Source organism: Papio anubis, chromosome 3, assembly GCF_008728515.1.
Source record: "Papio anubis isolate 15944 chromosome 3, Panubis1.0, whole genome shotgun sequence".
NCBI classification, from domain to species: Eukaryota; Metazoa; Chordata; class Mammalia; order Primates; family Cercopithecidae; genus Papio; species Papio anubis.
The window spans coordinates 125,086,867-125,101,905 of NC_044978.1; the positions used below are offsets into that span (position 1 = coordinate 125,086,867).

Sequence of the window (15,039 nt, forward strand, 5' to 3'; positions counted from 1 at the left end):
TCCAAGTTGTTGAGGTACAGAACAGTTCACAAAATGAGTATGTTCCAAGTCATCATGACAAGTATAGCAACATTTTTAGCAAGTCAATTTGCTACAAATAATAGGAATTTGGAAGATGGTGTGACTAGGCAAATACAACGTCTCAGGTAAAACAAATAAGGATAGTAAACTTAATTAATTTTAATACCATTCTAAGCAAAGTACTTTTAGAAAGCTTGTCTTTTGGCTAACCACTTTCAAATTTCAAATGCCTTTCAAAGCCAACAAGCAACCCAAATAATAGTTTAGGTTTTTTGCACATTTTTCTATGCTGTACACTATCACTCCATCAATGCAAGGGCAAAAACTAGCAGGAGAAGTAAATGAGTATACAAGGATAATGGAAATTAAATATGGTTTTTTGGTATGCACTAGCATTTACTGCAAGTAATGTTCCTTTGGTTTAGTCATGCGGAAAATGCTTAAATGGAAGTAGCTATAGTAAAATAATTATTCTGATAAAACCAATATATTAACAATATGGCAACTCCATTGTCTTCACTGTCTCCCAATGTACTATTCTTACCTTCTGAGGAAGTTTCTGTATTGTTCATCTCTAGCTTGGGCTGTTCTCCTCATTATATTCTGGAATACCTCTCGATCTAGTGCCCATGTTTTAACATTGGTAATAGCTTTAGAAAAATCAAGAAAACAATAAAACATTTAGTACCACATTGTGAAAATATTCCATAATATAAATCGATGGATTTGTTATATGTTCTTATAAAATGGTATTTCTTGGAAAATGCATTATTTAAACATACAAATGAAGGAGACAGCAAAATAAATAGCAAGCAATTTTATAAATCATTTGGCACTGAAATACACCATTATTTGGAAATGACTAGCAAAAAATTTCCTTTCTAATTATGTTATAGTTAGGATGACATTCAAATTAGTTTGCAATTCCCAATTATGCACTAGATCATCAGGATGTGCTCTAGATTCGTGCTGTGATACAAGAGAAAGGCAGTCAATTTGTAGCTAATCTGGAGAGTGAAGTCACAAACAGATAGAAGCTACATATTAAGAATATCTACAGTTACTTTTGTGTAAAATGCCTACAAATTATTTGAAACAGACTATGAAAGAAAGTTTTTGAGACAATTTTTTTATGGGAAAGCCTTAAGGGCAAGTATAAAATTTAAAAAGAAAGTGGGGCAGAAGTGGTGGCTCTAAAAAATCTAGATGAAATTATGGTTGTACAATTTTTTAAAAAACAGTAAACAAAGCCTCTAAAATTGATCAAAACCCAAAGCTCCGGATTACCAAACTTTAAATTGGAATCCTCTTGATATTCTTGTTAGAAATACAAGCTCCCTGGGCTCCACTGCCAGAGACTCTGATTCAGGTTGGGAGTAGAGACCCAGAACCTGCATTTTTATCAAATACCTCAGCAAGGCTAATGCGTATAACCCAGTCCCAAACACTGAAAAACATCATATCTATGTAATTCAGAAGGAAACCCAAGTTTGCCGTAAAGTCAATAAAACATAAATCTAAAGAAAAGCAAATAAAGTAATCCCAAAAGTCATTCATGAAAACTCTAATTACTCTAATTCATATTCCTTTTGACATAGATACATTTTTGTTGGTTTAATCAATTTCTCTGGCTTATAATATGGTCAGAATGTCGCTGAGACCAGCTAGAAAGCAAACATTCTGGATGAGCCAAAGGCATGTGTCTAGGTAGTAAAATGTAAAGTGGCAATTAAAGCAAATATTGGAATCAGTCACCTTAAAGCCATTGTTTTTGGCAGAACAAACCTTTTTATTTTTATTTTTAATTTAATTTAATTTTAATTTCCAGGATACATGTGCAGGACATGCAGGTTTGTTCCATAGATAAACGTGTACTGTGGTGGTTTGCTGTAACTATCAACCTAACACTTAGGTATTTAGCCCCGCATACATTAGCTGTTTATCCTGATGCTCTCCCTCCCCAACCCCTCCCCGTTGGGCTCCAGTGTGTGTTGTTCCCCTCCCTGTGTCCATGTGTTCTCATTGTTCAACTCCCACTTATAAGTGAGAGCGTTCAGTGTTTGGTTTTCTGTTCCTGTGTTAGTTTGCTGAGGATAATGGCTTCCAGTTCCATCTATGTCTGTGCAAAGGACATAATCTTGTTCCTTTTTATGGCTATGTAGCATTCCATAATGTATACATATCACATTTTCTTTACCCAGTCTATCACTGATGGTCATTTGGCTTGATTCCATGTCTTTACTATTGTGAACAGTTAAAAGCCATTTTACATTTTATACACAGGTATCCAGAAAAGTTCTTTTTAGCTTAAATTATATAGGTAAGTGCTTCAATATGAATCCCTTAATAGGCATAGCATTTCTATTTTAAGAACATGTAGGGTAAAATGGGAAACAAAAAGACTCTGGATCAGGGTGCAAATGTGACTGAACTGGATTATCTTTAACATGCCACAACAATCCAAAAATGGAGCATTTCCTCTTTTATTACCTTTCACAGAGGCAGTCCTTGTACAGTTGTATAAAATGGCAAGCTCCCCAAATGTGGTCCACATAGGGATGGAGGACAGCAATTTCTCCCCTTGAAACACCTCTAGTCGACCCTCTATCAAGTAGAATTTTTTAAAAACACACACAAATAATCAAAATCCATGCAGATACTATAAATTAGAAAAATAAAATAATCATAAAGCACACAAAGTATACAGGTAAGATATTTTATGATTCTCATTATAATATACTGGTTAAAAGTGCAGACCGAAATCACCTCTGCCATTTACTATTAGCTGGGTTGCCTTGAGAAACTTTATCTGTCTGAAGTTCCTCATTGACAATGAGGATAATAATAATAATTATTATTATTATTTTACAGTGGTGAGAATGAAGTAAGTTAATCTAGGTAAAGAGTTTAGAACAATGGCTAGTGCATAGTAAATACTGTGTTAGCTATTATTAATATTATTATTTTTACAATGTTCTGTTCCTGAAGCAGTGGATGGCCAGTGTTTTGTTTAAAATTCATTATAACCTATGAGAAATGTAATACATGAAACTATTTTCATGTATTGTATTGAGGAGCTCAACAATCACTGTATGTCTTAAAAACACAGAGCAGTTGTTCACACTGATGGAATGACAACCCGTCATAACCAGTAAGTAGATTGGCCCTGGGATCAGACTGCCTGGTTGTGTCCTGATTCAACTCATTTTTGCCTATGTGACCTTGGGCAAGTTACTTCATGGTGCCTCAACTGTTATCTAACTTCTCATTTATTTAAATGTAACACATATTAGTTACAAATGAAAATCACTAAGAAGAGTGTTTGGCACTTATCATTACCTAGGCAAAGACTGGAGGAAGGGAGAGGCAGAACTTTGTATCCCCTTCACTTTTTTTTTTTTTTTTCTTGCCTTGGTAGCTTTACTCTTCTTTTGCTTTGAACAAATACAAACAAAACCTTAACCAACTAAAAGCATAAGCAAAAAAGATCTAAGTTCTTAGAGGAAAAACAAAATGGTGGGCCAATGTCTCCTTTCCTTAAAGAATTAGTCTTTCCTTTTCCTAATTCACTGCTAAGGAGCTCTGGATCATCTCTGTCCATCCATCCATTCAGCAAAACTGATCTGAGTACCTATGTTGTGCTGGGAACTGTTCCAAGTGCCAGAGCCATAGAGCGGACAAAAGAGAAAATATACTTAGTCTGATAGAATTGATATTAGCAAGAAAAAAAAAACACTCAGTTTTGGCTCCAAATCCTACAGGTTAGACGTGCAATTTAAAATTTCTCATTAGCTATTCTTTCAAAGCCCCTTAGTGGTAGTGTCCAATTGATATCATGAATCTTAATGCATTTCGAGTTTTTATCTTGAAATTGGTTAAGGCTCATGGTACCTAAGCAATGCTGAAGAATTATATGGAATATCAAAAGTTTAAGCTAAATATGCTTTTACTATTTGCTATTCATGCTATGTTTCATAAAGAGAATATTTTTAATTATCAAATTAATTTGCCCAACCAGATAATTAAACCAGGCAATTCAATCCTTGGGTGACACTGTAATTAATTCAAATAAGAAACCATCCAATTTTAATTTCCATGTGTGCCATAACCCTGATCTCAATAGCTGTTTTGATACTGACTGCTGTTCAACCTCTTCTCTCCCTGAGCCTTTCATTAGAACTACTTGGGAAGGAATGAGTTAGACTAACATCAGTTTCTCATCCTCTCCTAGGAGGTTTCATAAATATTTGTTGACTTACTGACCCATCTTCTCTTGCTGCAATACTCTAGTGTTGCTAAAGCAGAAGTTTAAATGGCTAAGAGAAAAGTTGCAAGACGGAAAAGTTGTCCCTAAAAATTTCAAGGCTAGCTAAATTAAGACTATAGCTCATTAATTAAGTAGAATGATTACTTGGGAATGACTGTATAATTTTAAAGCTGCCTACAAAGATATACATGGCAAATAATAATAAAATTGGCATGTTCAAATAATCAAAGTACATAAAACAATCTTTTATATATCATACATAGAATAATACATGTTTATTAATTTGCTTAGATAGACAACTTCTGCCTCACACTTAAGGCCCCAAAGGAACAAGAATAAAAGCATTAGTTAGATTATCAGGAACTACAATGCTAAATAGAAAACATACCTCCATTCATCATTCCTTCTGGGTAAGCCAGTTTTAACTTTTTTCCCTAAAACTCAGAAAGTTGTGCCAGAATGTGACAAAATGTTCTATAACTTTAATCCCTGTTCACACAATTTTTTGCTGCTATATATAAAAGAGAAAAAATTTGAGTAGTCATTATAAGATCTATACATTACAAAAATTTGCCTATCTAACCATTACAATCTTCCTGACATGTAAGCATGTTCAAATTACTACAGACGAAGGAAACCATTTAAATGATTCCAAAAACACCAGTTTTAATTGTAAGATGTGTCATTTGATTTGTGTGTTGGTCAAAGTTACCTAAATTACCTTTTAAAATCATTGGTATAAAACCAAAATTTTTCCAGAGCCACAATAATAATTGTTTTCTTTTTTCCTGGTGCATTATCTTAAAATGTTAACTTCAGCAGCAGTATTTTGAATAAAAACACTTTTGAGTGAGTGGTATTGAGATTAGACGTGCGGATTCTTAAGTCAAATTGCCTAAGTGTGCATTTTACCGCCACTGCTTATGAGCTGTTTGGCGTTACCCTCCCTAAGACACAGTCGACATTAGAAACATGGAGAAAATAGAACTTGCCTTACAGGGTTGGTGAGAAGATAAAATGAGATCTCTCTATCAACTGCTCAATAGGATGCCTGATATATAGAAATCTTTCAGCACATATTAAGTATTACCATCATTATGATCAGATCAACAATGCTGCTATTTCATGAATTCAGTATGTTATGTTTTCTACAAATACAGCAACTAGTTTTACGTTTTTATAAATGCCTGCAAAAAATCACAACAGGCAAAATATTTATTATATAATAACCGGAAAAATCTGTGACACCCACCTGCCAGCACAAAGATATGGTTTCCTGGTTCTCCTTGCTTAATAATGTAACTCCCTTGCTGATAGTTTCTCCCATACATGCATTCCACCATGTCTTTGATCTGCTGAGGATCCAGTCTTTTCAGAAACTGATTTTTATTAAGGGCGTCTGTAATGAGCTTCTTCTCACTGTTATAATGGAAAAGAAATGTTAGTTACAATTAATGAAAATCATGTTTTGCTATGTAGATTTACTTTATTCTGTTTCTTGATAATATTATCTACAAACTTACAACTTTCTATCAAGAACAATTTTTTTCTAACGCCACCAAACATTTCATAACTACCACAGCTTACATGAAAAACCTATGAAAATATTTTTGAATATTATTCTGATAGTCATTATGGCACCAATATTATTATTGTTCCTAATTGCCATCAACACAAATGTACCATTTCCCAAGATCCGTAGATGCATTACTGATGGACACATGATTTTTTAGATGGAAAGCAAATCTCATTGATATAAAGGAGTTGCATTTAAGGGAATACAACACAGTCTTCACTCATTGATGTATTCATGTATGCATAGTGCCTATAGTACTAGTTATTTTATATTTTATTTAATCCTCATTACCATATTATGAGATAATTACTATTCCTATTTTAGGAAGAAGTAGACTAATAGGTAAGAAGCAACTAATTCTTCATGGGATTTAAAACTAAGTAGATGAATCTGAAGTCTGGGCTGCTTCCATTCTACCCCATTGTCTCTTCTGAGGGAGAAAGCTTCTAAGGGAGAAAGCCCTTGGGCCTTGGTAGGGTTGATCAGACATCGGTGGTGACAGTGACAGTCTAGGTTTGACTAGGTTTTACTCTAGATATGTGTGGACTAGACAGAACTGACATTTCCAATCTCACAGTCCATTCATTCCTCAAATCCAAGTTCTACTTGTTGATAATCCTATAACGCTCTGCTTTATTTTGGAAAAGATGTAGCTCAAAATAGTTACCCAATCTTCATTAAGATAAATTTAAAATGTTTTAGTTAAAAATCTTTATATGTATATTTCATAAAATTATTGTGCTGAAAGAAAAGATGCTCTATGGGCTAAGTCAGAATCTATACAATATATTTACTCTTGATCATAAAACTCAGCATGGTATTTTAAATACTTTTCTGTATTTTTCATTCAACCTCTCTTCCAATTACCGTTTGAAAACTGGTGATCTTTTTCTACACAAAAAGTTTTCAAACAAAAGGTAAGACTTCATGAAATTAAATAATTCTTTCATGACCCTTTAGGCTACATGAAGATCTTTAGGCTACATGAAGAAAACAGAACGAAGTCTTGTACAAAGAAATTTCTTCTTCCCTACAGTGACTCAAAGCTATTCAAATTCTTTGAGTGCCTTGAGAAGTTCCATCTAATCTATTACCAAATCTTATCAATTCGTTTTAAAAAATATCACTGTTATCCATTTTATTTCCCATTTTCAAGGATGTCACCACAGTCCAAGAACAAATCTTAGGTCTGGACAACTTTAAAAGTTTATTTTCTTGGACTTAAGCTTCTAGCCTATTTTCCCTAAAATTCATCTGTACTATATCATCAGATTATTCTCACTAAAAAAAAATTTTAAATGAATTTCATGCTTATCCAATTTATTTTCATCCACTAAAGCCAACTCACTTAATATATATTGAGAGCATATCTTTGCTAGGTAATCCTCCTAGTACAACTGGTAGAACTGTGAACAGTATCAAGAAGCTCCAGCTTTCACAGACTTTATATGTTGGTATAATATTCTAGTCAGTGTTTCCTCAATGCCCACATATACCAATTTTCCAAAGTATGTCCCAAGAACACTGTTTCTTTATAAGCAAAAGTGTGCTACGTTGAAGCAACTTTGGAAATATACAATGCACACTTTAAAGATTCAAAGAAGTTTTACTGTAAACAAATCTCTTTAAACCAGTATTTCTCAAGCTTCAATGTCCTTTTTATTTATTTCTTTTTTGGTTTAATTTCATTCATTCAACATCCAACATTCCATGGAAGTACTCAAAAAGACTCTTTTGCCCATAGAAAAAGTATCAATATCCTACAACCCAATATTTATCATTTTCTACAACATGGCTCCAATCTATCCATTTAGTACTTACTCCCTAAACAAATTTTTTATTATAGATAAGCTGGTATCCTTATCATCCCCTATATCTTTGAACTTTGCCTTAAGAGATGGAACATGTTTTCTTTTATGACTTAACTTACTTTTTACTCCTCAACCTTTCCAAACCTTATACATCCACCAAGAAATCCTTCATGATTTTAAACTGGATGATTTTAAATGGATGCTGTAGTTTACACAATCCTTTCTTTCTCCTCTGAATTCCTAGAGTACTTATATTCACATCTGTTCTGCTTTTAAAATGACATTAAGCACTTACTTAGGACATAAAAATTAATTAAACATGACCCATGGTCTCAAAAAGTTTCCAGACTTTTATAACTTAGTGTATAAACATACTGTAATAGTCTCTAACTAGTAAAATTATCGCTATGAATTTTTCTCAAAAGTACATTATAAATTTAAAATGACTTATTTTAAAAATCTGATAAGTTTCAGCTAGGCATGGTGGCTCACACCTGTAATCCTAGCACTTTGGGACGCCGAGGCGGGCGGATCACGAGGTCAGGAGATGGAGACAATCCTGGCTAACATGGTGAAACTTCGTCTCTACTAAAAATACAAAAAATATTAGCCGGGCATGGTGGTGGGCGCCTTGTAGTCCCAGCTACTCGGGAGGCTGAGGCAGGAAAATGGTGTGAACCTAGGAGGTGGAGGTGGCAGTGAGCCGAGATCACGCCACTGCACTCCAGCCTGAGCGATAGAGACTCTGTCTCAAAAAAAAAAAAAAAAAATGTAAACTTTGCAACTCCTTCTACAACTATGATAGACCAGCTATCATCAGCATAACTCTTCCTGCTCCCACAAAACAACTATGAAAGCTGATTAGATAGATAGATAATCTCTTGGAAGCATTAAAGATCTATCAACATAGCAACAACTTAGAGTCATGATCTACAAGAGAACATGAGGCTGACAGTCTCCTCTGCATTTCCTTCAAGGCATTTCCTGCTTTTCAGGCAGCTACTGAACACAGTCTTGGCTATCTCAAAGACAAAAGTTCGTGTTCAAAGCACACCATGAAGTGGAATGATAGGATGCTTCATTCTTACTCCTAGGCTGCAGCCCTTCAGATGTCCCATCTGAAATCCTGGGTGTCTACCTGGGATTCTGGTAAACACCCAGGATTTCAGATGGGACATCTGAAGGGCTGCAGCCTAAGAGTAAGAACTAAGCAAAATAGGCTAGCTCTCAAAAACACTGAAAAGCAGCCACCAAACAAACAAAACGCTATTTTGGTTACAACTATCAGCCACTATATTAACTGCCTACCAGAAGCAAAAGTAAATATTCTCCATAGAAGTTCACAAAATCTGGACACTCAAATTTTCTCCACAGTTTTTTAAATAGCAAATATTTGTCATGACATCAGAAGTTACCAGGCATACTAAGAGAAAAGGCCAAATGACTGAGGACAGAGAGAAAAAAGACAATAGAAACAGAACCATAGTAGATCAATATATTGCAGCTATCAGGTGCAACTTTAACTATAAGCAATATGCTTTCAGGACAAATGGAGATGTCAGTAGAAAATATGAATCTTTAAAGAAATCAAATGGAAATTCTAAAACTGAAAAACACAATATCAGAAGCTTGAAACTAAAAAGATCAGCTGGGACCCTGAAGAAAGAGAAATAATTGAGCCGAAACAATATATGAAGGAATCATATTTAAGAGTTAGCTTAAATCAGGCAGGGTGCAGTGTCTCACGCCTGTAATCTCAACACTCTGGGAGGCTGAGGTCGGTAGATTACGAGATCAAGAAATTGAGACCATCCTGGCCAATATGGTGAAACCCCGTCTCTACTAAAAATACAAAAATTAGCTGGGCTTGGTGGTACATGCCTGTAGTCCCAGCTACTCTGGAGGCTGAGGCAGGAGAATCGCTTGAACCCGGGAGGCAGAGGTTGCATTGAGCCAAGATTGCGCCACAGCACTCTAGCCTGGCAACAGAGCAAGACTCTGTCTCAAGAAAAGAAAAGAAAAGAAAAGAAGAGTTGGCAGAGTTAGCTTAAATCAATTATAAGATGTCAAGCACAGACAAGATGCCTTATAAACTCTGCATAAAATAAATACAAAGAAAACCATATCTAGGCCTACCATAGTCAAATTGCTGAAAAACCAAATACAATGAGAAAACTCTAAAAAGCAGCTTTAAAAAAAAGGCATTACTTTCAAATGACTAACTTACTCTTCAACAGAAATAACAGAAACCAGAACACAGTAGCATATCTTCAAAGCGTTTCAAGGAGCCTATTTCAATACCTTTACCCAGTGAAAATCACCTTCAAAAATGAAGGCAAAAGGAAGGTATTTTCAAAATGTTTTTCCGTTGGCAACAGACTTGTAACAGTGAAGAGCTCCAGACAGAAGAAATATGATCTCAGATGGAAACTGGCAGATGTTAGAAGGAAGAAAGAGCAATGCAAAATATAAATCTGTGGGTGATTAAAGAAAGCTTGTGTTTCTCAAAGAGTAATAATAATGCCTTGTGCAGTGTAAAATATATAATAAATAAATGTAGAAAACAGCCAAAACTGCAGGAGAGGGAACAATAAATGGAGTTCACATAATTTAAGGTCCAGCAATTGATAAAAGTACTAATCTATGTTAAAAGTTTAGTAAGTTAAGGATGCATGCCGTAATTTATAGTGAGGCCTACAAGATCAGTCAAAGAATGTTTAACTAGAAAGCTAACAAGGATAGGCCGGGCGTGGTAGCTCATGCTTGTAATCCCAGCACTTTAGGAGGCCGAAGGCAGATGGATCACCTGAGGTCAGGAGTCTGAGACCAGCCTAGCCAACCCCGTCTCTACTAAAAACACAAAAATTAGCCAGGCATGGTAGCGGCCACCTGTAATCCCAGCTACTTGGGAGGCTGAAGCAGGAGAATCACTTGAACCTGGGAGTCAGAGGTTGCAGTGAGCTGAGATCGCACCATTGCACTCCAGCCTGGGCAACAAGAGTGAAACTCCATCTCAAAAAAATAAAATTAAATAAATAAATTAATTAAAGAAAGCTAACAAAGATAAAATAGAATTAAAATATATACTTAATTAATCCTCAAAACATGGCAAACAGAAAGAGAAATTGAATAATATTAGATATTAGATTTAAACCCACATTTTTTTTTTACATTGGAGATAAATATACCAAATACCCCAATTAAAAGACAAGCTTGTCAGACCAATAAAATAAAATTTAAAAGGAAATACCAAATGTATATTGCAAATAAGATACATGCCTTAAAGACAATGTATGGAAAGGCCGAAAATAAAAAAGTAGAAAAAGACATACTATGTAAACATCAATTAAAAATGAATTTTTCGGCCGGGCGCGGTGGCGCAAGCCTGTAATCCCAGCACTTTGGGAGGCCGAGATGGGCGGATCACGAGGTCAGGAGATCGAGACCTTCACAAGCTAGCACGAGTAGATTTTTTCCCATTCATGTTATAGTGCCAGAATAGCCTGATAAGGAGTTATACTACAAAAAAGAAAAATGAAATCTAATATCCATAATGAACAGAGGGACAAAATTAAAAAACAAAACAAACAAGCCAAGTATAAAAATAAATATTCTAGATTAGATTGAGCGTTAATTAACACAGTATCAACATGAAAAGAATAAAGGAAAAATGTAGAAATATGGGAGATGCAGAAAGTATTTGTAAAATTAAACCTCTGCAAAAATAATGTACAAAAAACTAGCCCGGGTGAGTGGTGAGGCCTGTAGTCCCAGCTGGGAGGCTGAGGAAAAGCAGAGAATGGCGTGAACCCAGGAGGCCGGAGCTGCAGTGAGCCCAGAGCAGCCCTGCACCCCAGCCTGAAGCTGACGAGATTCCGTCTCAAAAAAAAAACAAATTTTTTTCTCTGATATAGGAATGGCATGGCAGAAAATATATTTCTAGAAATGGGAGAATGTTTGTATTTATATCATCAAGAATATCTAAATATTCTAAATATCCATAATATGATAGCAATAGTACGGAACGAAAACTGGCAAAATTAAAGAAGAAGCCAGACAAATTGTCATTAAATTCCTGAGTTTTACACATCTCTCTGTTCAACAGAATAAATGACCAACAAAAGGAATTAGTACATTAGATCTGAATATTTGATTATTGAACTTTATTTAATCTCTCGACCTCATTGATATTTTAAATGTCTCTATTCAATAAATTCAGAATACACATTCATTTCCAGTGCACATTAAACCATCATAGAAATACATTTTACTTGGCAAACCCACAAGTCATTTTAAAGACATTCATAAGTTGAAGTAATACAGAGTATATTCTTTAAATATAGTATTAATAGAATAAAGCTAGAAATCAATAACAGAAAAAGCATAAAATCCTCAAATGTTTGAGAATTGAGCAATACATTTCTAAACAACCCATTGGTCAAAACTTAAGTTATAAGAAAAGCCAAATCATATTTTAAAATAAATAATAATAAAATATGACATAAAACTTGCAAGATGCAGTAAAACAGTGCACATAGAAATTTATGCTTTATGGAATTATATAATAGAATAAATATTATAAATGAGCATCCTAAGCATCCATCTCAAAAGAAAAGAAAAGTAAGTTGAACTCAAAAAAGGAAGGAAGAAAATAACACAATGACAGCAGAAAATAATCAAACAGGAAAAAAGAAGTATAGAAGTATAATGAAGAGAATCAACACAGCCCAAAATAATTTCTTTGAAAAGAATAATAAAATGATAATTCACAACAAGACATGGGACAGGAGTAAAGAGAGAGGGAAGAGGAGGAATAATTACCAACATTAGAAATAAGAAGGAAACATCCTCTGGATAGTATTACAGATATAAAAGAGAAATAGGCAATTATGAACGGCTTGCAGTTAAAGGTCGACTGCATTCTTACCCAAAACAGTTGTTCATACTATATAGTCCAGCATCAAGCAATTAAAAATAAAATTTTTAAAACGACATCATTTAAAATAGTTTCAAAACATAGTGACTGCCCGTGAAATGAAAAAAAATTTCTAAGAAAATAGCCACCGTCTAAGGACAAGAAAGAAATAGAAAATCTGATTAGCAATAAAGAAACTAAATCAAATATAAAAACTACCCCATCCAAAAAAGTCTAAACCCAGATGACCTTATTATTGAGCCTTATAGATATTCAAAGAAAAATTAATATTAAATGTATATAATACTTTCCAGCAGGAAGAATTTTTTCCCAATTCATTATGTAAAGGAATTGCCAGTGGCCACTGATGAGTTGCCCACACAAAAAGAAAAATGAAATCTAATATCCACCATAATGAACAGAGAGGACAAAAGTAAAAACCGAGCAGTAAAATAGAAGAGTACTAAAAATAAAATATTCAGATTCGTTGAGCATTAAATTGTTTTATAATTATCAGCAACTAAGAAAGAATAAAGGAGAAAAATGTCATGAGGGAAATATGGGGATGCAGAAGAGTATTTGGTAGATTGGTACCTGTAATACTTTTTGAATTAAGTAATACTTTTAGCGGAGTCAAATGCTCAGAGGAAAATCTCCTTAATCTGATAAAAATACATATATAAAACAAAACAAAAACACATCATATTACATCATGAAACATTGAAAGCTTTCCTACAGACATCAGAAATGGGACACTTCAATCCTGAATCAAAAGTCTGAGCAAATTTAATAAAGAGAGAAAGAAAAGAAACAAAAAGAAGAAAAATAAAATAAGAAAATAAAATATGTAAGTGTAGAAAAAGAAAAAATTAAACTGCATTCTTTCCAAAAGATATGATTGCGTATATGAAAAATTCAAAAGAAAATACAGGTAAACCACCAATATCAACAGGCGATTTCAACAATCTCACTTGATACAAAGTCACTATACAAATTTAATTGTATTTCTATATTCTAGTATTAAGCAATTAATAAAAACTTTTAAATAATTTAAAATAGTATCAACTATGAAAGATTATATCTAACAAAGATAAGTAAGATGTCTACACAGAATACAAAATACTATTAAAAGAGTGAGAGAAAACCTACCTAAATGGAAGAATATACCATGGTCATACATTAGAACACTACATTTTTAATTATGTTAATTACATTCAGGTTGATCAGGTTCAATGAAATCCCAATCAATGCTCTAAATTTAAAAATTTATGAAAATTGAGAAGCTGATACTAAAATTCTTATAGTCATAAAAAGGCCCAAGACTAGCTTCACAACATTGAAGAATAACAAAATTGCAACACTTAAAGTAATGGATATCAAAAATTACTATGAAAGAAAATAATTAAGAGAATATATACTACTGGCACAACAATGGATAAAAAGACTTTTGGGGAGTGACTGGCAAGATGGCCAAATAGGAACAGCTCCAGTCTGCAGCTTCCAGCAAGATCAATGCAGAAGGTGAGTGATTTCTGCATTTCCAACTGAGGTACCCAGCTCATCTCACTGGGACTGGTTAGAGAGTGGGTACAGCCCACGGAGGGCAAGCTGAGCAGGGAAAGGCATTGTCTCACCCAGGAAGGACAAGGGGTCGAGGAACTTCTGCCCCTAGCCAACAGAAGCCATGAGGGACTGCACCATGAGGCCCAGATACTACACTTTTCTCATGGTCTTCTCAACCTGCAGACCAGGAGATTCCCTTGGGTGCATATGCTACCAGGGCCCTTTGTTTCAAGCACAAAACTGGGTGGCCATTTGGACAGACACCGAGCTAGCTGCAGGAGTTTTTTTAATTTTTATTTTCATACCCCCGTGGTGCCTGGAATGCCAGCGAGACAGAATCGTTCACTCCCCTGAAAACGGGGTTGAAGCCAGGGAGCCGAGCGGTCTAGCTCAGTGGATCCCACCCCCATGGAGCTCAGCAAGCTAAGATCCACTGGTTTGAAATTCTCACTACTAGCACAGCAGTATGAAGTCAACCTGGAACACTCGAGCTTGGTGGGGGAAGGGGTGTCCACCATTACTGAGGCTTGAGTAGACGGTTTTCCCCTCATAGTGAAAACAAAGCTGCAGGGAAGTTCAAACTGGGTGGAGCCCACCACAGCTCTGCAAAGATGCTGTGGCCAGACAGCCTCTCTAGATTCCCCTTCTCTGGGCAAGCCATCTCTGAGTGAAAGGCAGCAGCCCCAGGCATGAGTTAATAGATAAAACTCCCATCTCCCTGGAACAGAGCACCTGGGAGAAGGGGCAGCAGTAAGCGCAGCTACAGCAGATTTAAATGATCCTGCCTGCTGGCTCTGAAGACAGCAGCAAATCTCCCAGCTCAGAGCTCGAGCTCTGCTAAGGGACAGACTGCCTCCTCAAGTGGGTCCCTGAACTCCCATGCGTC

At 35.2% G+C, this 15,039-nt stretch overlaps 1 protein-coding gene across 5 annotated transcripts in view; it reads right to left on the reverse strand.

Annotated features, from left to right (window-relative positions):
* The window catches only part of PRKG2 (protein kinase cGMP-dependent 2), a 124,056-nt gene that overhangs the window by 72,395 nt on the left and 36,622 nt on the right, over positions 1 to 15,039 (reverse strand). For all 5 annotated transcript variants that reach the window (XM_017958736.3, XM_017958735.3, XM_021938463.2 and 2 more), the window contains 3 exons: positions 5,541 to 5,707; positions 2,512 to 2,625; positions 566 to 671 (listed from right to left, as the gene is read on the reverse strand). In XM_017958736.3, coding sequence (XP_017814225.1) covers positions 566 to 671; positions 2,512 to 2,625; positions 5,541 to 5,707 — 387 coding nt within the window. The remainder of the gene's footprint in view (positions 1 to 565; positions 672 to 2,511; positions 2,626 to 5,540; positions 5,708 to 15,039) is intronic.